Here is a 27,036-nt window from a genome sequence, read left to right on the forward strand (position 1 = left end):
TTTCCCCTAGGTTCTCAAATTGTTTGGTATACTGTTCTTCATAGTAATTTCTTACGATCCTTTCTATTTCTGTGGTATCAGTTGTAATCTCTCCTCTTTTATTTCTGATTGTGTTTATTTGTGTCCGTTCCCTTCTTTTCTTAATGAGCCTACTTAAAGGCTTGTCTATTTTGTTTATCTTTTCAAAAAACCAACTCCTGGATTCATTGATCCTAAGAATTGTGCTTTTAGTCTCTATGTCATTTAGTGCTGCTCTGATCTTGGTTAATTCCTTCCTTCTACTTGGTCTGGGTTATCTTTGTTGTTGTTGCAGACATAGGGTTAGGTTGTTTGTTTGAAATGATTCTCTCTTCTTTAGGTAGGCCTGTATTGCTATAAACTTCCCTCTCAGGACTGCCTTCACTGTTTCCCATAAATTTTGGGTTATTGTAAGTTCATTTTCATTTGTTTCCAGCAACTTTTTGATTTCTTTCCTAATTTCATTCTTGACCCATTCATTGTTTAATTGCATACTGTTCAGTCTCCATGATTTTTGGTGTTTTGGTTTTTTCCTTTGGTGTTGGTTTCCAATTTCAGTCCTGTGTGGTCAGAGAAAATGCTTTTTATGATTTCAATTTTTTTGAATTTGTTGAGGCTCATTTTGTGTCCTATCATGTGGTCTATCTTTGAAAATGTTCCATGTGCATTTGAAAATAATGTGTATTTTGGGATGAAGGGTTCTGTATATATTAGTTGAGTCCAATTCATGTAGGGTATTGTTTAATGCTACAATATCTTTGTTGATATTTTGTTTGAAAGATCTGTGCATTTTTTATTGTGGGTTGTTAAAATCCCCTACTATAATTGTGTTGCTGCCAATATCTTTTTGAAGTCCTCTAAGATTTTCTTTACATGTTTGGGTGCTCCTATGTAGGGTGCATATATATTTACGATGTTAATGTCTTCTTGGTGGATTTTTCCCTTGAGTATAATGAAGTGACCTTCTGGGTCACTCTTTATGGCCCTTTTTTTGAAGTCTATTTTGTCCAATATGAGAATTGCTAACCCAGCTTTCTTTTCTTGTCCGTTTGCTTGGAAAATTTTTTCTCAGACTTTGACTTTTAGTCTGCGGTGATCTTTTGTCCTGAGGTGGATCTCTTGTACACAGCATATGTGTAGGTCATGCCTTCTTATCCATTCAGCTATTCGACTTTTGATTGGAGCATTTAATCCATTTACATTTAAGGTTATTTGATCGGTGCTTATTCATTGCCATTTTTGTACCTGTCTTCCTCACTGTCTCTCTCTTTTCCTTCCTTTCCTTAAAGCAGTCCTTTTTCTATTTCTTGTAGAGCTGGCTTGGTGGGAGCAAATTCTTTTAGGCTTCTTTTGTCTTGGAAGGTCTTTATTTGGCCTTCTATCTTGATTGAGAGCCTTGCTGGGTAAAGTAGTCTTGGTTGTAGGCGTCTAGTTCTCATTACTTGGAATATTTCTTGCCATTCTCTTCTTGCTTGGAGTGTTTCTATTGAGAAGTCAGTAGCTAACCTTATTGAGGCTCCCTTATATGTTACTTCTTTTTTCTCCTTTGCTGCCTTAAGATTTTCTCTTTAGTCTTGGAATTTTGCCATTTTAATGATGATGTGTCTTAAAGTGGGCCTGTTTGAGTTCCTCTTGATTGGGAATCTCTGTGTTTCCTAGATTTGTGTGGCTTTTTCTCTCATAAAATTAGGGGAATTTTCTCTCATTACTCTTTCAACTATGTTTTTTATTTCTTGTTCTTCTCTTTCTCGTATTCCTATTATTTGATTATTATTATGTTTCATATTATTTTACATTGCTCTTAATCCCTCTTCATTCTTTCTGAGCCTCTTTTCTTTTTTTGCTCTTTCTGTGAGATGATTTCTACTTCGTGCTCCAACTCACTGATTCTATCTTCTGCTTCATTGATTCTATTTTTAAAACCTTCTACTGTGCTCTTCAATTCAGAAATTGTATTCTTCATTTCCTCTTGTCCCTTGCTGAAATAGTTTCTATTTCCTTTTTCATGTTGAATAGTTTATGGAGAGTTCATTTTAGCTCCAGTGTAGTTTCTGGTAGCTGATTGTGAACTCTTTTAACTTCCTGATAACCACTGGTTTGAATTCAATATCTGATAGTTGATTTGCCTCTATTTTGTCTAACATTCTTTCTGAGGGCTCCTCCTTTTCTTTCATTTGGGGATTCTTTCTTTGTATTCCCATTATTTGTGAGACTCTGCTTGTTAGCCTCAGCTTCTTAGATTAATCTGTTTTGACACCCTGGGTTTATGGTGTGAACTTCTGTGGTATAACACCTGTGAACTTCAGTGGTGCAGGCTCCTGCCAACAACATCTTGATATTCTTTGTTTCCACCTACTCCTTTTTTCATATGCCTGTAATCAGTTTTAGGGGGAGGTGAAAATGTTTTATGACAGCAGAAGAGTATTTTATAATAGTTGCAATTACATCCACTAGGGAAGAGATAGACAATCTTTAGGCTATATATAATTTTTAGGCTATATATAATGTAATCTTCAACCCAACTTGCTGTTACCAAACAAGAGGTCCAAGGGAGGGGCAATACAATATTTGGCCCACCTAGGGATGCCCAAAACTGTTATACAACAGGGGCCCCTCCCCAAAAACAAAATACTAAAATCTACTGGGTTCTTCTGTCCGCCGCCAATTGGAAAGACATCTCTCTATGCCAGAGATTTGTGAAAAGGAAACAAAATGTTTATTTAATGCTATTCAGGCCTAATGCCACCACTAAAATATCAAAGTCCTTTAGGGTATACACCTACACCCACACAACGCTCCCTTCTCCCACTGTCCCAACTCCGGGTACCGTAAATCAGGAAAAGAGCACACATCTGTGTTGCAGGTCATTGGCACCGTCAGCTGTGTCACTGTGCAGGATCTTGAGTTAATCCAAAGTACTATGGTACCCTCTCATGGTCCACTGGCAAGAGTCCTTTGTACCCAGTTTCAGTCAAAGTCTCTCCTGTTTTCCAGGCCACGCAGCTAAAGGGGGCACCCCAAAGCTGCATGGGCCTCTTTTACCAAAGCTGCAGGGGTTCACACTGCACAAAAAGCATGTGGCTTTCTTCTTCACCTGGCTGCAGGGATCTCCATTCTGCCTCAAATGGCATGACCCTCTGCTCACCCGGGCAGTTATCCCCTTATGTCCTGGAGCCCATCTTTTCCAAGCTCCCACACAAGGGCACTCTCTCTCCGGGATGCAGGCGCTAGTTACATCCTGGGTCCAAGTCCACTTTCTTCTCCCTCAGGAGTGCAGCCCCTAGTTTCCATCTTGAGTCCCAGCTACTCCTTTCTTCCTGGCTCCAAACTTGGCCACTGCTATTTAACATATCTATGAAACCAGTTAAAGGTTATACATATGTTAAATAACTATTCCAGAGGTTAGCTCCAAAACTGTTGCTATGCAAAACGGCTCTCCTGGCTCCATTCGTTTCTTCCCCCTGGGGTGAGGTGTGAGGACATCTTATACACCTCTCCAATATTCCTATACACTTTGAATTCTAGACACCATTCCAAATCTTTTTTTTGGGGGGCCCCCTGGCTGCACCCTGTATCATTGCCACTTTTACAAAATAATGGACAAAAGATAGGCTTCTTATTGGGGAGGGAAGGCTTGTAAGTTGAAACTAGAAGCAGTGAGGTTGTAGACGGTCAGATTTGACATAAGCTGAGAGTAAGGAATAGTAGATAGGTGTATTGTGTGAGCATATAGAGTTAATTACTCCAGTAATAGAATTAAGGAACTTGTAAAGTAGGCTAAGATCTGGGAGATTGTTTGTGAAGTGTTTACAGTTATACAGAACAGCTATTATTTACAGTATTATTAGAGCAACAATCCTGTGACCAACTCTATGAGATCAGTCTGAATAGGGGGTGTAGAGCTTTGGGTAGTGTGCTAAAGGAAAACAAGAGGTGTAAGGTATAGAAAATTAGAAATACATTGTGAAGGAAAGAACAGAGGAGTCCTCTCAGGTAATACAATATAACCAGCCAAGACTAAGAAGCCTGTACAGGAGGAGGAGGAATACAAAGATACTGTTAGAATATAAGATAAGTGAGAATAATCAAGGAAAAGTAATACAAGTATGCTGCAACAAACAAAAGAAAACAGCACAAAAAAAAGGCAAGAAAAGGGAGGAAAAAGCAATAAGTTTGGGAAGAAGGACTAAAACAGGAAAAAGGAAAGAAGAGGATCAAAATATTGAAAGATAAAGCAATAATAAAATTTGAAATAAATGAGATTACCAAAAACAAAACAAAACAAAACAAACAAACCCAGAAAACAAAACAAAAAAATTTCCCTTGTTGGTTTTAAACTGTCCAAACCAGTTTTTCTGGTTGCAGCAGTACCTCTCTGTTGGCTGTTTTGCCAGCGTGTGCCAGCCAGGCTACTAGACTGGGATGCAGGTGCCCGCTCTCCTGCCAGTCTGCTTGATTCTCTTGCTCTCTGGCACAATAATTCCTTGCTGCCAGGCTGGGTGGTAAGCAATCCAAGCCATCGCAGGCAGGCACCTCAGTCAACTTTCAAAAAAGGATATAATGATAATAAGAAAGCCTCCCTACACAGCCTGCCTCTTCGCCCAGCCTAATCCCCAGCCTGACTGGTGGCAACAATGAGTCTCTTAGTTCTCCAGGGCTGGCAACCACAGAGTCTGCGGATGAACACAGCCCTTCATTTTTGTTGCTCTCTGTTCTTTGTGTAAACTCAGTCACACAGGCCTTTGTCTGGCGCTGCCCATGGCGGGGGGTGGGGGGTTGGGGGGGTGGATGGAGAACACTGTTGCCCCTGTGCTGGTCGCCTACCAGGGCTGCTTGTTACCCCCACTCCTGAGGAGAATGCCTCCTGTGCTGGTCCCAGACCAATGTCTCTGCGCCCCCACTGCCATTGGAGCAGGGTCCAAAGATGAGCTTGGCCCTTTGTTTGGAGTTGCTCTCTGTTTTTTTGTGTAAACTCAGTTGCACAGGCCCCTGCCTGGCGCTGCCCAGACCAGGAGGGCGAACACTACTGACCTGTGCTGGTTGCCTACCTAGTCCGCTTGGTACCCGCACTCCCCAGGAGGGCGCCTCCTGCACTGGTCACAGCCCCGCTGGGGCAGCTGTAGCTCCGGGTCCACCCAGCTGCGAGTGCTACCCCCCCCCCGCGCCATTCCTTTCTCCACTCAACTCCCCTGTGCACCACTAACCTGCTGCTGACCTGAGTCTCAACATCTGTCACAATCGCTGCTCTCCCAACTTCATAAATGCTGTGGATTTATTACTTAATTATGCTGTTTCTCAGTAGCTTGGCCAGGCTTTTCACCCACATGTACAGGGAGCTGGAGTACGTTCCATCCTACTCCATCGCCATCTTCCTCCCCTCTTAAATTTTCTAAAAAATCTAAAAATGTACCTGCCTTTTGATCCAGCAATTCCACTGCTGGGATTATATCCTAAGAAACCTGAAACACCAATCCAAAAGAACCTATGCACCCCAATGTTCATAGCAGCACAATTTAAAATAGCCAAGAGCTGGAAGCAACCTGGGTGCCCATCAGTAAATGAATGGATCAGAAAATTGTGGTACATATACACAATGAAATTCTGTGCAGAGAAAGAAAGAAGGAGCTCCTATCCTTTGCAACAGCATGGATGGAACTGGAAAGCATTGTGCTGAGTGAAGTAAGCCAGGAGTTGAAAGTCAAATACCATACAATCTCACCTTTAGTAGGAAGCTAAACAACAAAACAAGCAAAATCAAGCAGGAAAAATAAAAACAAAGACACTGAAATAGAGAACAAGGGGACAGTGACCAGAGAGGAGAGGGGAGGGAATTTCAGGGTAAAAAGGCAAAAGGTTTACAGGAACTAGTATAAAGGACACATGGACAACAACTAAGGGGGGTGGAAATGGGGAGGGGATGGGGAACATGGAGGGGGGAATGGGCTGGGATGGGAGTAAAAAACCAGAAAACTGTACTTTAACAATAATTAAATAAATTTAAAAAAAAGAATGCAGAATGGACTATGAGAAGGGAATTGTATACTGTTAGGCTTAAACATAAATTAAAGTAACATAAAATGAATTATAGTGAAAAAGAGAGAAAGAAACAGGGGAAAATAGTAAACAATTAGTGAAAATATAGAAGCCAAGTTAGAAAGAAAGATCCACCACAGTATTATCAGCTAAAATGAATATACGTTGTATGGGAATAAGAGGAAAAAAAGGAAAAAAGAGAAGATTAAGAGATGTTTACAGGAATGGGAAGTAATTTTGAAATGATATAGGGAGAGGGAATACTAAAAGTAAAGAACAAAAGCGAGGCTAAGATAGGAAAAATTAAAATTTGGGAGGCAATGAAAAAGAAAAAAAAGAAAATAAAGAAAAATAAAATGAAAGAAAGAAATAAAAATGAAAGGAAGGCAAAAATGAAAAAACAGGCTAAGTTGGCAAAATGAAAATTTGAGATGAAAAATTAGTAGAAGAGGTAACTGGTGAAATTTGGTATTTGAAATGGAAGATTAGTGATGTTCTAGATGTAAAATTAGAAAATTAGTGAGGCTCTAGAGGAAAAGACAATGAAACAACAACTACCCTACCCACAACAAACTAGCAAAGATTATTAAAGGTAAAGTGAAAATGCAGGTATTTTAAGAACAGGGAAAAAAGACATGAAATGACCCATGACAAGATAATTTGTTTTGTGGGCCTGGATAGGGGAGAGAAAATTAGAGTGTGGAACGGACACAATTTGTAGCAAAAGAGATAAAACAAAATTTGAAATGAAAATAATGAGATGAAAGAGGAAGGCAAAGTGGGCCAAAACAAGGAAGGGGCAAAATATGTGAACTGAGATATAGTAAAGTATAAAATCTAGTGACTTAATATGCACAAATTGCTGGACAAGAAATGAATGTTAAAAAGCTATGGAGGAAAGAATATGTCAGAAATCCTGAGGAAGACCACATTGGCTTTCATTTCTATAGCCTCTAGTATAGCCTTCTATTTACTACTATTTTTTTTCTTTCTGGATCTGCCTCTGGTGAAGACAGATGTTGATCATTTCTGAATTTAGCCAGTCTATTTGATAGTTGCAGGTATCTTCAGTCCCTGGCTGTCTCCTTCAATTGTTAATCTGGTCTGTCTGCACTCAGCAGTAAGGTTTAAACACTAGCATGAAACCGAATCCATCCTGGGATGGGGACCGTTGTTTCTCCTCAGGCTGCTGCTTCTCAGAGAAGAGTGGGCTATCTGAGCAGAATTGTTGTTGAATATGGAGGTTAGCTCAGTACCAGAATCCTGGCTGCTACTCTTTCAGTTCATTCCCAAAAGCTTCAAGTCTCTCCTCAAGCCAGTCTCTCCTCAAGTCTGCCTGGTTGATTCTGGCCCTCCTTGCCAGAATCAACTGGCAAGGAGGCTGTCTGTGGCTGTCTCCTTTGGTTGTTAATCTGGTTACTCTGCACTCAGCAGTCAGGCTTACCACCAGAGGTCTAGGGCAGAAATCCTCCTAGGGTCAGGGCTATTGTTTCCCTCAGGCTGCTGCCACTCAAAGGAATGGTCTGTCTGAGCACAATGACTGCCATGACCTGGGAAATAAATTAGAACTAGGATCCCAAAGTCTACTCTTTCAGTTCTATCCCCAAAGCTTCAGTCCTTGGTCTTTCTTCAGGCATCACCAGATCATGATGTGCTTTGTTACAGCCCAGGTTACTGGCTATAACTGAAAATTTTTGAATTGGACCTTTAAATAGCTCTTGCATCTTCAGCCATCAGTTTCTGTAACCCTGCCAGTTTTCATTGCCTGTTAATTGTGTATTCTTCAACTTTAGAGTTATACACTGGGAATCCCAGTTTAGGATTCCATTCTTTTTTTTTTTTTTTTTCATTTTGAATGTTGTTCGAACACAGTTTTCTGCTTTTTTATTCCTACCCCAGCCCACCCCCCAGAAGCCCTCTCAGACTTCCTCCCATTTCCATACCTCCCCCTAGTTTTTTGTCCATGTGTCCTTTATACTTGTTTCTGTAAATGTTTCCCCTTTCCCCCTGCAACTCCCTCCTTTCTCCCCTCTGGTCACTGTCAGCCTGTTTTCTATTTCAGTGTCTTTGGTTATATTTTAATTGTTTGTTTTGTTATTTAGGTTCCTGTTAAATGTGAGATAATATAGAATTTGTTTTTCACTGCCTGGCTTATTTTGTTTAGCATAATGCTTTCAAGTTCCATGCATAGACCCCATTCTTCTCAGGGGGATCCATCAGGCCACTAAATTGTTCCTCCTGTAATGATACCTGTGGGTGTGGAAGAAGCAACCTCAAGACTCTATCACAATCTAATCAGAAAGGTTGTGCCAATACTGGTTCTTCTGTCTCTTCAAAGTTATACATATCTCCCAGGCTTTTGCTAAGGTGTTAGCAAAAGGTGGTTTCTCCCCACTTGGGTTGTAATTGCAGATTGGCCTTAGGAAGAGGTCAGTTTATCACCAACCTCTTCCACCACCACCGCCTCTTCCACGTCAGCACCTTCTGCCTCACAGCCTCCACCCACTGTTCCATCTCATATCTCCCTGCCTGTCCTCCAAATCCTCCTTCTCCACCAGCTCCCCCTCTAGTCCTACTCCTACTCACACTGGACTTTTGTATCTGTACCCTGCTGGCTTTCCAAGCACCATCCCTTACTTCACTACAAACAACATCAAAAAACTTTCTCAGTGGCCATCACCTCCACTTCCACCAACACTTCATTTGCTGACTCCACCTCAATGGCAGGCGTGAGATCCTGCAGCTGAAACATTTCAGCGCTGTCTCCAGCCTCACCCCTGGGGCATCAAATTCCTCCCGTGATTCCAACAGGAACACAGAAGCATCTTCAGCATACAGAACTAAAGGAGGCTGCAAGGTGTGCACATCTGCAACTGCATCTTGGATCCCTGAGAGCCTCTGTCACATCAAGCCCACCTTTAGAAGCCAACACAGTGTAAGGGGCTTGGTAGCCCCTGAGATACAACCTACTCACCACACAACCTTTGTCCTCTGCTAGCTCCTGCCTTGAAACAGGTGTTGGAAACACAGAAGCTACATAGTTGGGGAACACTAATGTACACTGATAGTGCCATTTTTGGTTTCTGACTGATGGCCCTAAAGGTAAGCATGTTGGATGAGTAAACAGGTTGCTATAGCCAGCATGTGTCATAGAAGGGGCCGTGATGGTACAAGGGTGTGTACAGGCCATGAGCAGGCCTGCTCATCACACATCTCCTCCTGTCAGTGATAGGACCAGGGGCAGGATTCCATGTGCCCCTTGTGTGTAGATGCTCATCTGGTTCATCTGCTTAAACCTGGTGTGTTTCCTTGCTACAAAAGACACAGCGGTGGAAGCACTGCTGAGATCTTTATGTCTCTGTCCATATCACTTGGGTAGGTGACGAAAACTCTCTGAATCCACAGGCAGTCCCTTTGGCAGCCTTTGTTCTTGTGCGAGAAAACCACACAGAGCCCTTCAGCCATCACTGGCATGGTAGACTCTGCCGAGGCTGTGTCCTCTCTGGCCGAGCTTCATGGTCTGCCCTGCTCACTTCCTGCTCTGCATCGCCCCCCTAGGACTCACACCCAAACAAGCAGGCCCACACTGGCACTCACAGGCTGGGCACAAAAATGAAGTTGTCTTGGGCCAACTGATAACCAGGATGTCCCCAGGATATCCCAGTGACTGGGAGTCCCCAGTCACTCCACCATGTCCCTTCTTGACGCTGCTTCTTCTTCTTACTCCAGGATGTCAAAAGTGTGCTACATGGAGCTTTATGCCAACACCGGCCTGGTGGCCTCGGCTGAGGGAGTTGGGGGCTTAGATAGGAACTCCGGGTAGCAGTGCTGAGAGGAGGTGGAACATGGCAGGGTAGGACTTTTGCCTGGATGGCTGGGAAGGGGGACCGGCAGACACAAGGCTGACTGAGTGCTTTGCAGCTCAGGTAGAGAAGGCCCAAGGTGCCTGAAATAGATTTTCAGAAATTTAGTGAAGAATCCTTCCAGTACAGCGCCCTGAGTCATTCACATGGAAGGCTTAGGTGCTTTGAGATTTCTGGCCTTCTCCTATATACTCTGTGAGTACAAGGGCCTCCCGGTGTCCTCTGCAATATTCTCACGCACCCCCTGGCATCCTGCAGTACCTTCCAGTTTTCCTGAGACCAAGTTTTTTACTGTGTTTCTGAGAGGAATTTCCTCAGTGCAGCAACTCATCTGTGAACGCCCAGGCCATAGACTGCTCAGCAATAGGTCCTGCTCTCCACTCCCAGCACTCGGGCTTTCATACACCTGGGGTAGTGATTCAGGGGACTGGGCCACAAGGACTTGTTCCTTCCCCGTGAGCAGGGAAGAATAGTTCCAGACAGCTCTGCATGAACCCGGGGTGTCCAGCAGCACCATTTCTGACCACAGCCAGTGGAGCCTGACCTCGGCAATCTTGCTGGACCCTGGGACGCTGTTCTCAGACAGCCTGTTGAAGATGCTGACTCTGGTTGAGGCCCTGCTGGGGCCTCTGTGTTTATAGACCAGAACCAGTGGACTACGGTGGAACCAGTACCCCAATAGCCTGGAGCAATGGAGCTTCTAGAGTGTTCTCCCATAGCCTGTGTCCACACGTATCCCTTACCTGCATGTCCTCTCACATCTGTGTCCAGGGTACCCCATCTCACCTGCAAGGCTCAGATGATATTCCTTGATGATCACTTCATCAGAAAGTAGGGGTTGCTCCAAAAGAAGAACATCAACCTGCAGCGGTACTTGGGCCCACCCAGTTCCTTCACCTGCGGAGATGTGGTGGCAGGTGTCGTCTGTCCCAGCTGCCTGACTTTGCCTGCTTGCCAGAAGCATCCACTTCTCTTTCCCTTCTGTTTCTTGCTTGGACCACCCCTACCATGAGCCCAGGCCCCCACACCTGCCTGCCCCTCTGCCACCCCAGTCTGACCTCCAAAGTGATCAAGTACTCTAGCATGTCTTCTTCTTGGTCACTGATGATAGATGACATCTGGGGGTGGTTTTGAACATACCTTTTGGTCAGGAAGCCCTCTGAGGCAATGAGTGACAGAGATAATAGCTACAGAGGCACTCTATGGTTAAAAGTGAGACCCAGTGGAGAGTGTGAGGAAGGTAGAATCACTAGGATGGGCAGCAATGTGTGAGGACCTTCTTTGTGTAGTCCTGGCCAGGGGTTGTGCTACACCTTTGGGACCCTGTGTGTATAACGGAGCTTTGGGCTTACCCTCAGGCATAGCTGTGCTGTCTGCTCTTCTTGCCTATGATGTTTGTGTGTGGTTTTTAGGCTTTTGAAACATTCCAACAGTGCCTCATACTTGCTTAACTTGTCCACAGAATGGGTGCCCTCAACTCCATTCCCACCTTGTTAGCTGGAGATCATGGTGGGGTTTTGGAGGCATCCTTTAGCCTTCTATCCACTCACTAGACTCTCTGTGCCCTTTCCATTAGTCTACCTGCCTCTGGAGCATATCCCAGTGTCCACCATATGGTGGACATACCATATACCCACCAAACTGCTGCTAGCCCAGGAGCTACACCTTCTCCTCTGTCATAGCCAGCCTGACACACAAATTGTTCAGCGAACCTGATGTATCCTGCCTTGACCCAATAGACTACCCTCCAAGGTGTGACTCAAAAACCATCACAGCTAAGAAGCCAATTATTCATTTATCTGTCCCTTCATTAATGTGACTTATACTGTGCCAGATACCACTTTGAGGCCTTGGTGAAGAGAGCAATAGAACCTAGGAGAGCTGAAATTCTGGTGAGGCACAGCAAGCACCAAGTGAGCAAGAAAAGACACCTGTCTTATGGTACTAATCAGTGTCAAGAAGAGACAAATATAGCAGAGAATTCCTTTTGATGACATGCCTCCCTGGACCCACCTTCTTCACCCCCATCCTCTCCATTCCTTGAGCCTGCACTGCACCCATCTCTCACCCTTTATGCTCCTTACCTGTGTCTGGGACCCTCCCCTTCACTGTTCTGACAGTCTGTAGATGGTGGGGGGAGAATTCCCCTGCAGCTCAGGCCTCAGCACACATTATGTGAATGAGCCTTTAGAGTAACTCTAGGGAGTAGCAGTCTTCACTATGTACTCTAGGTTCAGCTACTTTTCCCACGATGATCTCTAAACCCAAAGTGTGTATTTCACTCCAAAGCCCAATCTCTCTCCTGCTCCAGGCTGATAACAAAATAAATCACCATCACTTATATTTTGTTGACTTCCAGAAGTGCCTGGAACTGGGCCAGGCTAAAGGTACACACTTAAACACACACCGGGTTAGATGAACATCACAATCCTTAATCTTCCTGCTTCTTGGGTAGCATTTTCCTTGTGAGGAGGGGGTGCTGGTATGTCCCTGTTTTCTAGATGGGCAAAAGGAGTATTAGGTCCTGTGGGGCCACTTCTGGACTCCTAGCATCTGGGCATCCTGAGATTTGTCATCTTGTCTCAGGTCTAGGTTGCCACTAGGAGACTCAGGGATTAGGCAGACCTGGCTACTGAATCAGTCCAGGCAGTTAGGAAGAAGCCAGAGAAGCTATCAGGGCGAGCTCAAGGGCTAGCATGCAAGCCCCAGCTGGCCATGGCACAGCTAACAGGATTTGCTGATAAATAAAATGAGCAGGGCAGAGGAAGAGAGGACTAGAACATTGTGCCAGAGTTTGTGGCCTGAACACCTGGGAGAAAAAGGTTCCACTGATGGTGATGGACACATGAGGACAGCTAGTGGGGAGCATGTGAGAGGGGGGGGTGATCAGCTAAAATTTTCAGAAGTCTGAAGTCCAGATTTTTGCCTAAACAAATGCTCTTGCTTTTCAGGCATGTGCAATAAATTCAAATTTAAAATGCCATGTAGGCTGAGCTCATTCAGGGCAAATGAAGCACAGCTGTGGGTGCCTGGCCCACAGGCCACCTCTTACACTCTTTGTTTCTTCTCCCCTTGTAAGATTCATTGAACTGCCATTTTCTCCAGGAAGTTTCCCATGATGGGTCCAGGTCCAGGTCCAGATATGCCCATAGCTGTCTGCCACAACCACTTTAGACATTAAAAAGAATAATAATAAAAATAAACAAATACCCCCACCTCGAGACTAAGAGTGATCTGAGAATGAATACGGGGTTTATTCATTAGTTCATTAGTTCCTCATTCCCCCGCAAAGGAATTGTCCCGGAAGAGGAGTTAACAAATGAAACTTCTGAGAAGTATGGAAGTCTCTCAAGAGGTCTGTCTGCCTACCATCTTGCTAATGAGAAAACTGAGACCAAGAGAAGAGACAGGACCTGCCCACAGTAGGATCTGATGGACAAGGCCTGCTCACTGTTTAGCCTCTGTTTGTCAGCTGCCTCTGAGACTGAGTGGGTGGAATGTATGAAGATAATTACACAATTGTATCAGGTTTTTCCACCAGAGGGAAAAACAGGATCTGGGCAGCTGATGACTTTCCCAGGAAGACCATGTTCCAGAGATGTTTCTCAAAGAATCCTGCTATGGTGGATAACAACTGGTGATGGCAGAGCCAGACCTTCGCAGAGAATACTCCTGCAGGTGGCCTGCATGTGGAGTCCCAGAGGGCAGGGACTCATATCAGCAGGCAGTCACAGCCACTGGTCCAGATCACTCTTAGTCTCGAGGCGGGATATTTGTTTATTTTTATTATTATTCTTTTAATGTCTAAAGTGGTTGTGGCAGACAGCTATGGGCATATCTGGACCTGGACCTGGACCTGGACCCATCATGGGAAACTGATCTGCCACTTAGGGAAATCAGGCAACACAAGCAATGGAGGTCCAAGGCACTTCCTCAAAGTTGCAAAAGGAGAAAAGGAGTCTCAGAGGACTGAAGTGACTGATCCAAGGTCACACAGCCTGGCACCACAGATCAAGGACTCTGAACAGGGGTCCTCACTTCAATACCTACATCCTTTCTATGATGCATAGCTGTACTGGTCATGGCATCTTTATAAGCCATTCTTCACAACCCACCCCTCGTCTACAGCATGGGAAGAGAACACAGAGATGCCTGTAGTGTGTTTCGTGAAAACCCAGCACATGGAAGGAGCTGATGCTGAGTGAAGCCACATGGAGAAGTGAAAATATAAAGAAATGCTCTTCTTAAGCTCTGGGTTCTCAACTTTTTAGACATGGCAGTCTTTAAAATTTCCAGGATGAGTCATTTTACTCCCAGCTAGTAATGAGAACATCTAACGGTTATTGAGTGATTTCAATAACCAGAACCCTGGGTCTGACCAACTCACCTAATATTTAGGTCCATTCTTTGAGATAGGAACTGTCATTATCTCACCTTCCAGGTAAGGAACTAAGGCATAGGGGTTCAGAGCCGTGCACACAGCTATGTAAATAGAAAGTGGTAGAGTGAGGATCTGAATCAACAATGCAACTCTGCTCCAAAACATGCAACACAACATTTCTAGTCCAGCAGGGAAATCTTTCTCAACGTCTGACCTAAATCCCCTCTGCAGCAGGCTGTGGCCATCCCCTAGTCCCTCCTCTGCAAAGAAAAAAAATATGCTTCCTTTAACCTCCATTCTTTGCTCTAAGGCCTGAGTTCTTTGGGCCTTGGTTCCCAGCTCTGTGGCTCCTGCAGGACAAGTGAGGACAGTTCCAGAGCACTAGTAAGGAGGCACTACCCTGGGCCCAGACTATACCTCCCCACCAGCCTCCTGCTGCCTTTTTTCTTCATCCCTTAATCAGGGCTGTTTCCCAATACCTGCACTGGTCCAGGTCAGTCTCCTGCCTGACTCTTTCATTGGTTTCTCCATTCACAGACAGGTCCCATGGTGCAGAATCACTGTGTGCACATACTAATATTAAATGTAGTACCATTTCATATATTCTATTAAAAGAAGCTGGCTTAAATATTGGAACCATGTGTAAACAAGCTTCCTGATTTAATTCCTAGTATGTAGGAAATATGCAAGACAGAGGGGCAGATTAAGTGACACCAGTGGGAGAGATGGCCAGCCAAAAACTGATTGTGGGACATGCTGAAGGCAAAAGGCCCAGACTCTTCAATAAATACATGGCAAAGATGACCAAAGAGGAGGCGCTTCTAGATCAAAGCAGGATCCAGAGACTCATGTAGTATATGGGTGTTATTAAGGTCTTGGTTTGAAAAAAACTGACTGTAAATGATGTATGTAAGAAATCATTTGTGAAAGCTGAACACAAAAAGTACTGTGCAAGTGGATGGAGGGGAAGTGAAATCGCCAGGCAAAGCAACCACCTGCCGTGCAGTTTGTCCTATCTGAGGGACAACTACCAAGCAAACAAATGAGACAAATTTGGTGATAGTGAGACTGAGAAGTGAAATAAACTGGGGGACATGAATGAGGACAACTAGGGGATGGAAGAGGGTGCTATGCTAGATGAGGTAACTGGGGAGGACCTCTCAAAGAAGGAGACATTGGAGCTGAGACCTGAGAAACGGAGGAGGACGCAGAGAGGGGAATCTGAGGACACATTGCTCCAGGAGAAGCCAGGGCCTGAGTATGTGCAACCACTCCACAGCATCTCTTTACTCTTTCTTTAACTCTCTCTTTTGTTGTGCGTTCAGACTTACAGAAAAGTTGCAAAGAGAATACAAAGAATTCTTGTATATCCTCAGCCAGATTTCTCAGTGGTATCACATTTGCTGCATCATTCTCTTTCTCTCCCCTTCTCTCTCTGACTCTCTCTCCCCACACCCCACCCTCCCCCCACCCCCCACTCACAGACACCCGCACTTTTTACAATCACTTGAATGTCAGCTTCCCATGTAAGTTGTCCAGCTCAAGCCCCTGGTAATTCAGTCTCTTTCCTAGAAACAAAGGCATTGTCTGACATTATCACAGCACATTTTCAAAGCTGGGACATTCACAATGACCTAATACAACTATGCGATCCTCAGAGCACATGTGGAGTTACCAACTGACCCTTTGAAAGTAGACAATGTAGCATGTGGACAGGCCAGCTCAGGGCAGAGCAGCCTTGAGCAGAGCCTTATTTGAGCCTGAGGCAGAAGGTGACTTTGTGCACTTGCCAAAGTACTGTGCTGTATTTTGAACCAAGTGAAAACCCCTTACTACAGCTTTAAAATAACATCTATCATTCTATATGTCCTGATCCATTTTCAGATCATTGTCTGTCCTCATTTACCCACCCTGCAGGGCATACTGTGTTGCAGGAACTGGAAGCTACTGAAATGACTGTTTCTGTTGCAAAACAACAGCCTGTCTTTATGTACAGTTTTGAAATTTTGTTTATTTGCTCACATTTTTAGTGCCCACTGAATTTCTGCACCCTAAGTACATGTCTCATTCACAACACCCTAATACCAGCCCTAGCCACCACACATCATCTATTGGTCCTCCTGATGGTATAGTGCATGTGTATGCACTTTGTGCTCAACAGTCTTATGATGAGCCTGAGAATGGGTTCTTGCTCCACTTGACAGGTGGAAAAAATGAGAGGCCCTATAGTAGTTTGATCAGCTGGCATAATAAAGTTTCACAGGCTGTGTGCTTAAACAACAGAAAAAACTTTTTTTTTCCACAGTTTTGGAGGCTGAAAGACTGAGATCAAGGTATCCTCAGGGCTGGTCTCTTCTGACAGCTCTTTCTTTGGTGTGTGGACAGTTGTCTTTTCACCTTGTCTTCACATGATACAGTGGTCAGGGCCCTTGAGGGAAGAGAACTTATAGGAGGTGGGTAGATGTGTGCACACACAGACACATGCTTTTTTGGTTGGTTTGCTTAATTGTTTGTTTTAAGGAATTAGCTCATGTGTTTGAGGATGCTGACGAGCAACAAATTTGTAGCTGGCAAGCTGGAGACCTTGAGCTCCAGAACTTCCAGGAGAGCTGAGGGGGCAGTTCCAGTCCAAATGCCAGAAGGCTTGAGACCGAGGAGAAACATTGAGAGGCAATGTTCCCGTTTGTGTCTAGATGCAGGGAAATGCTGATATCTCTCTCAGTTTGAGGGTGGTTGGGTAGGGGATGTTCCCTCTTATTTAGTACTTTTGTTCTCTCCAGGGCTTCAGCTAATTGGATGAGTACCACCACACAGGGGAGAGAAATCCGATTTCTTCTGTCTACTGCTTTAAATGTTAATCGCATCCAGAATCACCGTCACATACACACAACCACAATAATGTTTAGCCTAATATGTGGACTTCCCTGGCTCAGTCACGGTGACATATAAACTTTAACATTCAGGCCTGGTTGTTCATCTGTGTGTACGTATGTATTACAACAACAAGAAATAAACTAAAACCCCGAATGACGACTGCAGGAAAATGCCCACCAGTGGGAGCCAGTTAAAAGTATATATGTGCTAATAGCATGTGACAGGGTCCACCTGTAGCCTTGAGAATGGGATGTTTGCAAGCCCCTGTTGTTGACAGTCACTAGTAAAAGAAAACATATCTCATGAAACTGCATGTTCAGAATGAGCTATGCAATTAGACAGATGCTGGCAGAACATATGTCAATTGTGCTGTTAACACAGTTGGCACCTGGGAGTGGTAAAATTATGGCTCAACTTTATTTCTCTGTGTTTTCATTTATTTTTCAAAATTGCTACCACATGCTGATCTCTAATGAGAGTAAATATTGAAAAATGGTCTTCAGTCTAAAAGCGACTGAAAACACCAGTGAACTAATTTTTAAGAGAAGACCTGAAAATTAGAATGTACAGGGCCAAAGCACAGGTCATGAGTAGTTTGGGGGTTTGAATCTGGCTCTCCTGCCACCTGATGTAACACCTCTCAGCCTGCTTCTGCCTGCAGTGATCAGATCCTATCCATTTCCTCACAGATGATGCTGGGAATACTGGTAGAGTGTATGTATGCAGCACACCTAGGGAGAGAGTTGGTGTCCTGAGGCACGTGTTTCACCAAGGTGACCGGCATTTCCAGAAACAGAAAATCAGGACACTGCGAAGGCACTTTTTGGCACAGGGTGCTGCTGGCTGGGCACCCAGCTGCTGCCCTCAATGGGTCCTCACTGGATTGAGCCCGTTTTGTGATTTTCACAGTAATGCTATAGCCACTAGAAGGTGAGATCCCCTCACAGCCTCTGCAATGACCCACACACCCAGACTTGGCCCCACCAGTTGCCTGTCCACATACTGCCTCACTCTGCCTCAGGCACAATGGCCTCTTCTTTTCTGCAATATTTAGAATGTGAGTTTCTCAATTATTTATTCAAAGTGATACGTTATTTTATGGAAAGCCTTTATCACTTTGGATATGTGTTTTGTTGAGTGTGAGAAGTATTTACCAGTATGTTGTACTTGCACGTTTACTGTATATGTATTTTTTTACATTTTTATTCTTTCAAAGAGATACATTCCAAAACTTTTAGCATATACACATATTTTTCTGCCTTACATAGTCCTTTGATTTAAATATACCCACTTTTACCCTGGCTTCACCTACCTCATTTGGTGACAGCATCATCCAAATAGAACAAGGAGGCGAGGTCCATCTCTGGTCAGGGCACACACAAGAACCAACCAATGGTGGCAAAGGGCCACCAGGCCCTTTCTTGCTCCAGAGCCTTAGCATGATCAGTATGCTGCCCAGGAAGACATTCAAACACATAGCAACAGGCAGTGACCCTGACCAAACTCTTTGGCAAAATTTCAGAGCTGGGACCCAGGCCAGGCCTGCAGGGAACACCATGAGCAGGCCTGACCCTGAAGACCCCTGGCCCTGGGGTGTCCTCCCACCTCCACCTCTGGGTGGCTGTGGTTTCCTCTTTCCCAGTCACCTGCTAGTGCTTACCCTGCAGAGACATCTGGGAACTGGCTTTTCTCTGGGTCAGCCAGGCCAGGTCTGTCTGCTGACTGGGGTTCCTGGTGAGGACAATGCTGGAGCGCTGGGTTCCCAGGTCACCCAGCCCAGAAAGGCAGGGCCCCCTCAGGTCCCATGATGGCGGTTCCTCAGCTGGGTGGGGCAGGCTGAGGGCACAGCAGGCCTGGGCTCTGCTCTCCAGTCTCATCCCACTGTTCAAATGTTGTGTGACCTTTGGCAAGTAACTGCCTGTGTCTGAACCCCGGTTCCTACCCTGGAAAATGGAAAAAGCCCAGTACTCACAGGGAATGATATACAGGGGGTCACAGGAGATGAGTTGTCATAGCACACACCCTGGGAGGGTATACCCAACATCAGCATGCTAGCCCAGGAGAAGCGTGCTTCTCCATCCATGTCAGTCCACCCCTGGCGAGGGTGTTGGAGATGCTGGGCACCCAAACACACCCCAGGGTTGGGGTGAGAGCCATGGGAAGAGCCATGGTCATTCTCTACTCTAGTGGGGGTACCACCTATTAGTACTGTGCAGGTCATCTTGCTCAAGTGCAAATTAGATACATCCCTCTTTGGCTTTGCAGAGCTCCCAATAAATCCACGTTCCTGAATTAGCATCATGGCTCTACTAGTGCCATTCACCACTGACAATTGCCCCTTTTCTTGCTCCATCACATGCCAACCTTGTGCCTACTGTAGGTCCATTCTGTTCCCACTCTCCCAACACTTTTTTTCTGAGTTCTTTGCAGGGCTCATTCTCTGCAGGTCTTAGAGGACAGTTCATTTCCTTGGGAGGCATGCCTGAGCACCCTTGCTGAAATTCGTGCTCCCTTGCCCAGGAGCCATTTATATCATCCTCTTTAGTTGTTGTTTTTGTTTTCCCCCAGCTTCTGCCACAGTTGAATTTTGGGTCTGCAGGGAAGTGTCATCACCTACTTTGGTCATCACATCATCTCTCAGCTCACTCACGAGCCCTGGTATGCAGCAGGCACTCTAAAATTGAGTGTGGTGGTGGTTGCGCAATCCAATGAATATACTAAAATTGTACACTTCTAATATGTCATGTATTTTTAGCTATGTAGTCTATTTGGTGGGGGGAAGGGAGATGTTGTTCTCCTCCACCCTCCATTACTCTGTTAGCTCTGTAAAGGTAAGAATTTTTATCTGATTTGTTGACCACTGTGTTCTCAGTGTTTGGGACACTGTAGCGGTTCAAGAAGAGGTCGAACGAATGGGGAATGCTGGGTAAAGCATACAATGGTGTCTAACCACTATGTTGTACACCTGAGACTATAAGAAAATATATTAAATATAAACTGTAATTGATAAAAATTTAAATTAGAAATACACGCTTCAAAAACTGCTCCACGAGTGGAATTGGAGCTCAAGGTACAGTTGCAAAGTGAGTCCCACTGCTCTAGCTGTTTAAAAAGTTACAAATTGAGATATTTCTATACATGTGAACTTACTAATTTTGCACTCCTGTGGTTTCTTCCTTGTAGTTTAAAACATTACCCAAGTGTACTCCACCTGAGGGACTTTCTCTTGCTCTGCCACTTCCACTTCTCAGACTTTCTGCATCTCCTCTATTACTTGAAGGAAGTGGTAACCTCCATCTACCATCACTTTTAAAATATCAAGTTTCAAAAGTTCAGTAAATAAGTTCTGCATGGGCATGGCTAGAGAATATAACATTAAAATATAAAGGGAACCAACCATATGGGAGGAAATATTTGCAGATGATACCTCAGACAATGCTCTGATCTCCAAACTACACATAGAACTCACACAACTCCAATCCAGGAAGACAAACAACCCAATTAAAAAATAGACAAAGGACTTGAATGAACATTTCTTCAAACAGAACATACAAAGGGCCTAGAGACATGAAAAGATTCTTAGAATCACTAGCCATCACAGATGCAAATTAAAACCACATTGAGATACCACTTAACACTGATGAAAATGGCCATCATAAACAAATCAGTAAACAAATGTGGGAGAGGTTGTTGAGAATATGGAACCCTAATGCACTGTTGGTGGGATTGGAGACTGAAGCAGCCACTGTGGAAACCGGTCTGGAATTTCCTCAGAAAACTAAACATGCAATTTCCTTTTGGCTCAGCAATATGACTGTTATTCCCTAAGTATCCTGAAACACCAATTCAAAGCATCTGTGCACCTCATAGCAGCACAATTTCACAATAGCCGAGTGCTAGAAGTGACCTGAACACCCATAAGTAAATGAAAAGATCAAAGTACTATAGTACGTTTATGTGAAGGAATACTATATATCAGAAAGAAAGAAGGAGCTCCTACCCTTTGCAATACCATGGATGAAGGTTCTGGGGAGCGTTATGCTAAGTGAAACAAGCCAAGCGGTGAAAGAGAAATAGTTTGTGATCTTACCTACAAGTGGAACCTAATCAATAAAATGAACAGGCAAGCAAAATAAAAGAGAAATTTAAATAAACAACAATCTGACAGAAATCAGAAAAAAAGGGAGAGGGACAATAGTAGGTAACAGGGGGTATCAAAGGACAAGTGGACAAGCCAAAGGGGGTGGGAGGCAAGTATGGGTGGAGTATGGGGTGTGATGGGGTGTAAATGGAGACAACTGTACTCAGACAATAATAAAAAATTTGAATGTTGATAAGTGATACCCAAAAACCTGTTGCTATGGTTTTCATGTCTCCACCTTGATCATTATTTTTATTGATACCACCAATTCATTACCTTCCAACTCAATGCTGATGACAACAAGAAAAAAGTCATCAAATGAAGGAGAACTTTAAAAACAATGAATAGACAGCTATTAATTTCTGCTAGTGCCTTGGGCCCTTCCCTTCCTGGGCCACTAAGGACTCAGGTGGCCTTGCATCCCCAGGTGCCCCCTTTCTAGCCCTCCTATCATGGTCCTAACCTGCCACACTCCACATCATCTTTAGTAAGTTCTGTAGCAGGGATATGCAGTGTATTAAACAGACGAGTTGGATGGGCATCTATACATCCCTTGTGCTTGGAATTCTACATGATGGTGAGGGAGACCTTTGGAAGTGAGGATATGGGTATGGCAAGTTTAAATATCTGTTCCTTCTACCTTGTCTGGGAGGAGGAGGAAGGGAGGGAAGTCTGACTGCTGACATGGAGACCTGCCCCTTGGGCAGGTGACACATACTGTGTACCATTCAGGAGAAAGTGGGACCTGAGAGTGGCTAACAATTCATAAGTCTACTTCTCTTTAGCTAGCATACATTGTTCATTCTCTTGGGCATCTGCCTGTGACATGACAGGAGATAGGTGACATTTTCTGTTTGGCAGAACTGCAAATGGGAGCAAGTGATGGGAATGAGGGAGGTTTAGAGGCAGAACCACTGTGAAGCTGTGTGGTAGGCTCAGAGAAGGGTGCAAGAGTACAGGTGTGAGGTGTGGCATTAGAGGCTTCTCACAGCCTGCTGTGTGCAGTCAGGTGCACGCAGCACCCACATAGCATTTGGTCACACTGAAGGGGAAAATTCAAACCTGTGTCAGCAGACGGAAGCCTTGAACACTGAAGCAAAACACTCAGTGATAGAGCACACCCCAAAACAACAAAGTTTATGTTTTTGTCAAGCAAAGTTGCAACCTTTCCCCAAGAAGACCTGTACACAGGCCCAACACCTTGTACTAGTACTGGGGAGTCCAGTGTGTGCTGGTGGAAAAACAACACAGTACTCTGTGAGGATTCATATATATATATATATATATATATATGAAGTCAATGGATGGCCCTTACAAAGCTAGTCCTGCACCTGTGGTAATATGGGCTGCAAATAAGGGGTGAGTGGGCAAGCCTTGGCACCTACAGGCCAGACAACGTTTCAAACATGCTCATTAGAACTAGTCCTGTAGGCACAATTCCATTCCCTTTGTGTGCAGCAGCTAATGCCTGCATTGGCATGGACTGATGACTGGGATCTGGTCCATTCTGTAAGGCCCAACTTCCCAAACCCTCGGACTTCATTCTGTTACTCAGGGCAGACAGACCACACCTCATTGCTATAGGGAAGAAAGGTCTTGCCCTGGATACTAACACCTTCAACAGACCCATGGACATCTCACCCAGTACAGCCAAGCACTGCACAGTTTAGGCCCTCGATTGTCAGACTCTTTTCTTGAACTTCCTCTTCTTGATAGGGAGAATGGTAGGAGCACATGATCATGCCTTTCTCTTCTTTATTCTTCCTCCACACCCCTTCTGGCATGAAAAAATGCAGCTCCTGATGCATTCCCAAAGCAAAACTTAACCTCTTCTTACTGCCATATGGACCCAGCCCTCCAAGGGAAAGATCATTCCCAGGCAGAGTGAAATACATGAACTCTCTCACCTACCCATATGCACAAACAACATGCAATCATACACACTTGGTGCTGTTTATTTACCTTTACATTTTACTCCAGGCTAATTGATGTGCCTGTGTCTGAAGGCCTTGCTACCCAATCACTCTTCAGTTATTTATTTCCTGTGTAACAGAAAAAAAATGTGCTTGAAAACCCATTTTCTCTTAGAAGGCTTTGTCAACAAAATATTCTTTTAGATGAACTGGACTCTTTGTCCTATGTATCTTATCTTCTGGGAGTTCCCAGAAACACAATACAGAGTGGCACTCTCATATCCACTATCACAGGGACAGACCCTGCTTGCTCCTGTTTCACTGACTTCTTGCCTTGCTCCTTTGATTTAGCATCTGACTCCTCCTCTGCCTCCTCCAATACATGCCCATCCTGCATGCAGCCCACCTCTTCCAGTTCAAACTGTTCATCAGAAACCCATTGCTCCTGCATCCTCCCCTCCTGGTCCCAATCCAGGTCTCTGTGCTCTTCTGTCTCCACTAACAGCTTCTCAGCCAACACCTCCTCCTGCCTGCCCACATGCAGGTCTAGCCAGACCTTTGCCCCCGACCTCAAACTTTCATCATCCGCCCAAACCTGCACCACATGCGTGAGGTCTGCCCCTTCTGCCACAAACTGCTGCACTGATACCAGTGCACTGTGGGGTCCCTACTCCTCCTCCCACAGCTCAGCCACGTAAGCACTCTGCTGGACCTCAGGCTTTTCATCATCCCCCCAGCTGCGACTCTGCCACCACACCTCCCTGCTGCCCACCTCATGTGGCCGCAACTCCGTGCCTGCTGCTGCCACACTTCCTCTCCCTGCAGCCAAGAGTCCATCCCCAGCTGCCAAGATTTTGTCCACTGCCAACGTGGTCCAGCCCCAGCCCCAACTCTACACTGCACAGCTCCTCTGTCCTCACCTCAAGCATCACCTTCCTGTGCTGATGTTACTTGGGAGCCACAAGCACTCTGGGCTATTCCCTTGACCTTGGCCAGCACCATCCAATCTCTCTGTAGTGACCTGACTTTCTAGAGAACTCATTCCTCCGTGCAGTGCCCAAAGCAGTGAAAACAACCCAGGAGGCCTGTGGAGACTGGCTGTTGGTCACCGGAGACTGACTAAGATGTGCATGGTTCTGGTCAAGCCCAGAAAATGCCTGCAAGTGTGGTCAGCACACCTGGAGGGGCCTGCAGTGCTGCATGAGCCCCAGTGTTAAATCTGAGTTTCAGAGCCAATAACAATGCTAGGGACAAAGGGTGAATGCATAGTTTTTCAAGAGTGGTGAGCAATCTTTTGGTTCACAGGCCTGTGCTCAATCTACTAAGCTACACCAGCCAGGGCCTAAAAGGGGACCCTAGTGCACTGTTGATGGAATTGCAGACTGGTACAACAATTATGAAAAAGAGTATGGAATTTTCTCAGGAAACTAAAAATGAATCTGCCTTTTGATCCAGCAATTCCACTACTAGGATTATATCCTAAGAACCCTGAACCACCAATCCAAATGAACCTATGCGCCCCAATGTTCATAGCAGCACAATTTACAATAGTCAAGAGTTGAAAGCAACCTACATACCCTGAAGTAAATGAATGGATCAAAAAACTATGGTACATTTACACAATGGAATTCTATGCAGTAGAAAAAAAGGAGCCCCTACCTTTTGCAACACCATGGATGGAACTGGAAAGTATTATGCTGAGTGAAATAAGCCAGGCAGTGAAAGACAAATACCATATGATCTCACTGTTAACAGGAAGCTAAAAAACAAAACAAACAAACAAGAAAAATAAAACCAAAGGCACTGAAATACAGAACAGGCTTGACAGTGCTAGGGGGAGGGGAGAATTTCAGGGGAAGGGGGAACGGTTTATAGAAACTAGTATAAAGGACACATGGACAAAAACTAAGGTAGGGAGGATAGGGGGGAGGTGCGGAGCACTGTGGGGGGGCTGGAATGGGAGTAAAAGAAAGAAAACTGTACTTGAACAATAATTAAATTAAAAAATTTTTAAAAAGAGTGGTGGGCAGTTGAGAAGCCGCCAGCAGCCAGACATTGAGTGCTCTCCAGACATGTTGTGCTCCACACACATCTCCTCCAATTAGTGATGTGACCTTGGGTGGCACCCTCCTTGGTCCTGCCTGTCGGCCATTCCCCCTCAGGCAGCTTCCTCCCTCCTGCAGCCCCTAGCTGTCCAGGATGTGCACCCCTGACACCCGCTTCTGGGCCTTCTCTGGATATCTGCCCCCCGCTGTGTGTAGGTTTCAAGTGCTAACCAGAGTCTCCCACTACCCCTTTATATCTCCAAGCATGTTTTCTGAAGGTCCCACCATGGGCCTCATAAGAGGAACAGGGATAAACGTCCTGGGCATCAGAGACCCTGCTTAAGGTGAGGGAAATTCCAATTATTTGCCTTCACATGAAGGGCTGTTCATAGCCTAGGAGGACAGGCCGTTCATTTAGTATGCATGTCTCTCTGAAAAAGTTATTTTCTGTGTTTTAGGAGCTCTCTTGCTGTCACTTTCTGTGAAGTGAAGGCAGGCAGGTGACAGAGATGGAGAGAAGGAAAGAAAGTGAGAAGCAGGAGATGGGCCCAGAAGAAGGCAACTCTCCACAGACGGACTGATAGGAGTCTGCCCTTTCCATGGCCTTCTTTTCTATTGGTCACTCATCACTGCCTCGGTAGAGGCTGCAAAGATTAGTACCAGAGTTTTGTCGCCTGAATGTGTTGTTTTCTGTAACTTCATGGGCTTTGGCGAAACCTCTATTGTTTGTAGTCAATACCACATTAGAGGATTCAGATTTCAGGTGATAATAAATATTTGAATTCCCAGCCATTTTTGATTACTGTGCTGGGCTTTTTTCCCTTTGCACAAAGTAAATGGGAAAGTGTCCAGGGTGTAGCGTAGGGACCTCATTTTGGGCACACGGCACTGTGGGACTCTAAGTGGAACATAACTGCAGATTTTCTTAAATTTGACTACAGGGAAGCCACTGGGAAGCCAGTTTCAGTGTGCACATTGGTTTCCTTTGCCCTTTCCCTCACACGGGTTTACTGCGCCTGCCTCTGGCACAGCCCTCTGTATCCCTACTTCCTCTGAGACTCAGGAGTGTATGACTTCCAGGTTCTTAGGCTCTTTACAGCTGCTGGTTCCTGCTCTGGGCTACTTCTGGAGCTGGCAGCTGTTGGGAACCTGCCTGCCTTGTTTCAGAAACTGTAACCACTCATACCTATAGTTGACTAAAGGACCTTGGGATCCTAAGCCACTAAGGAGACAAAGCTTATCTTTCTGGCAGGGGTGCTGCCTCTGCCCCCTTTATTTTCCCCTCCTTGGCCCAGGAAGATGACTCGTTAGCCAGTGATGGGTAAGATTCCTCAAGGGAGGGATGACCTAAGACAGGCACAGTCAAAATAGGGTCATCAGAGAAGGACTATAGGAATAGAAGGTGATGGACCCTCACACATTAGCTTTGACATAGCCTGAGTCCTCATTCTGTCTGTGAGAAGTCTCCTAATCTCCTGGCTGCCTTACTTTTCCTGCCTGACTTAAACCTGAAACAATGCCTGAGGGAAGTGAGTCCCTGGGTAGGAACAGGGGGTTCCCCAGGGTGATCAGGTCTTAGAAAGAATGCATAAAATCCTGTGAAATCTCCTCTGCTAAGAATGCCCTCATTTTTCTTTTTTTTCTTCTCTTTTTTAAAAGAAAGATTAAAAATATTTTATTTATCCTTAGAAGGAAAGGAGAGAGGGAGAGAAACATCAATGTATGGTTGCCCCTAGTGTGTGCCCTGCTGGGAACTGGCCTGCAACCC

At 45.0% G+C, this 27,036-nt stretch overlaps 1 protein-coding gene across 1 annotated transcript in view; it reads right to left on the bottom strand.

Moving 5' to 3' along the window:
- LOC128627977 (lysine-specific demethylase 5D-like) overlaps window positions 1–23,674 on the bottom strand; it is a 112,969-nt gene extending 89,295 nt beyond the window's left edge. The window contains 2 exon segments of the mRNA XM_053668800.1: window positions 18,830–19,112; window positions 23,498–23,674. Of these exon segments, the coding sequence (XP_053524775.1) occupies window positions 18,830–19,112; window positions 23,498–23,674 (460 nt within the window).
- Between the last annotated feature and the right edge of the window lie 3,362 nt (window positions 23,675–27,036).

The sequence above is a fragment of the Artibeus jamaicensis genome, unplaced genomic scaffold (genome assembly GCF_021234435.1).
Source record: "Artibeus jamaicensis isolate MK-2021 breed Jamaican fruit bat unplaced genomic scaffold, CSHL_Jam_final contig_507, whole genome shotgun sequence".
Taxonomy (NCBI): Eukaryota; Metazoa; Chordata; class Mammalia; order Chiroptera; family Phyllostomidae; genus Artibeus; species Artibeus jamaicensis.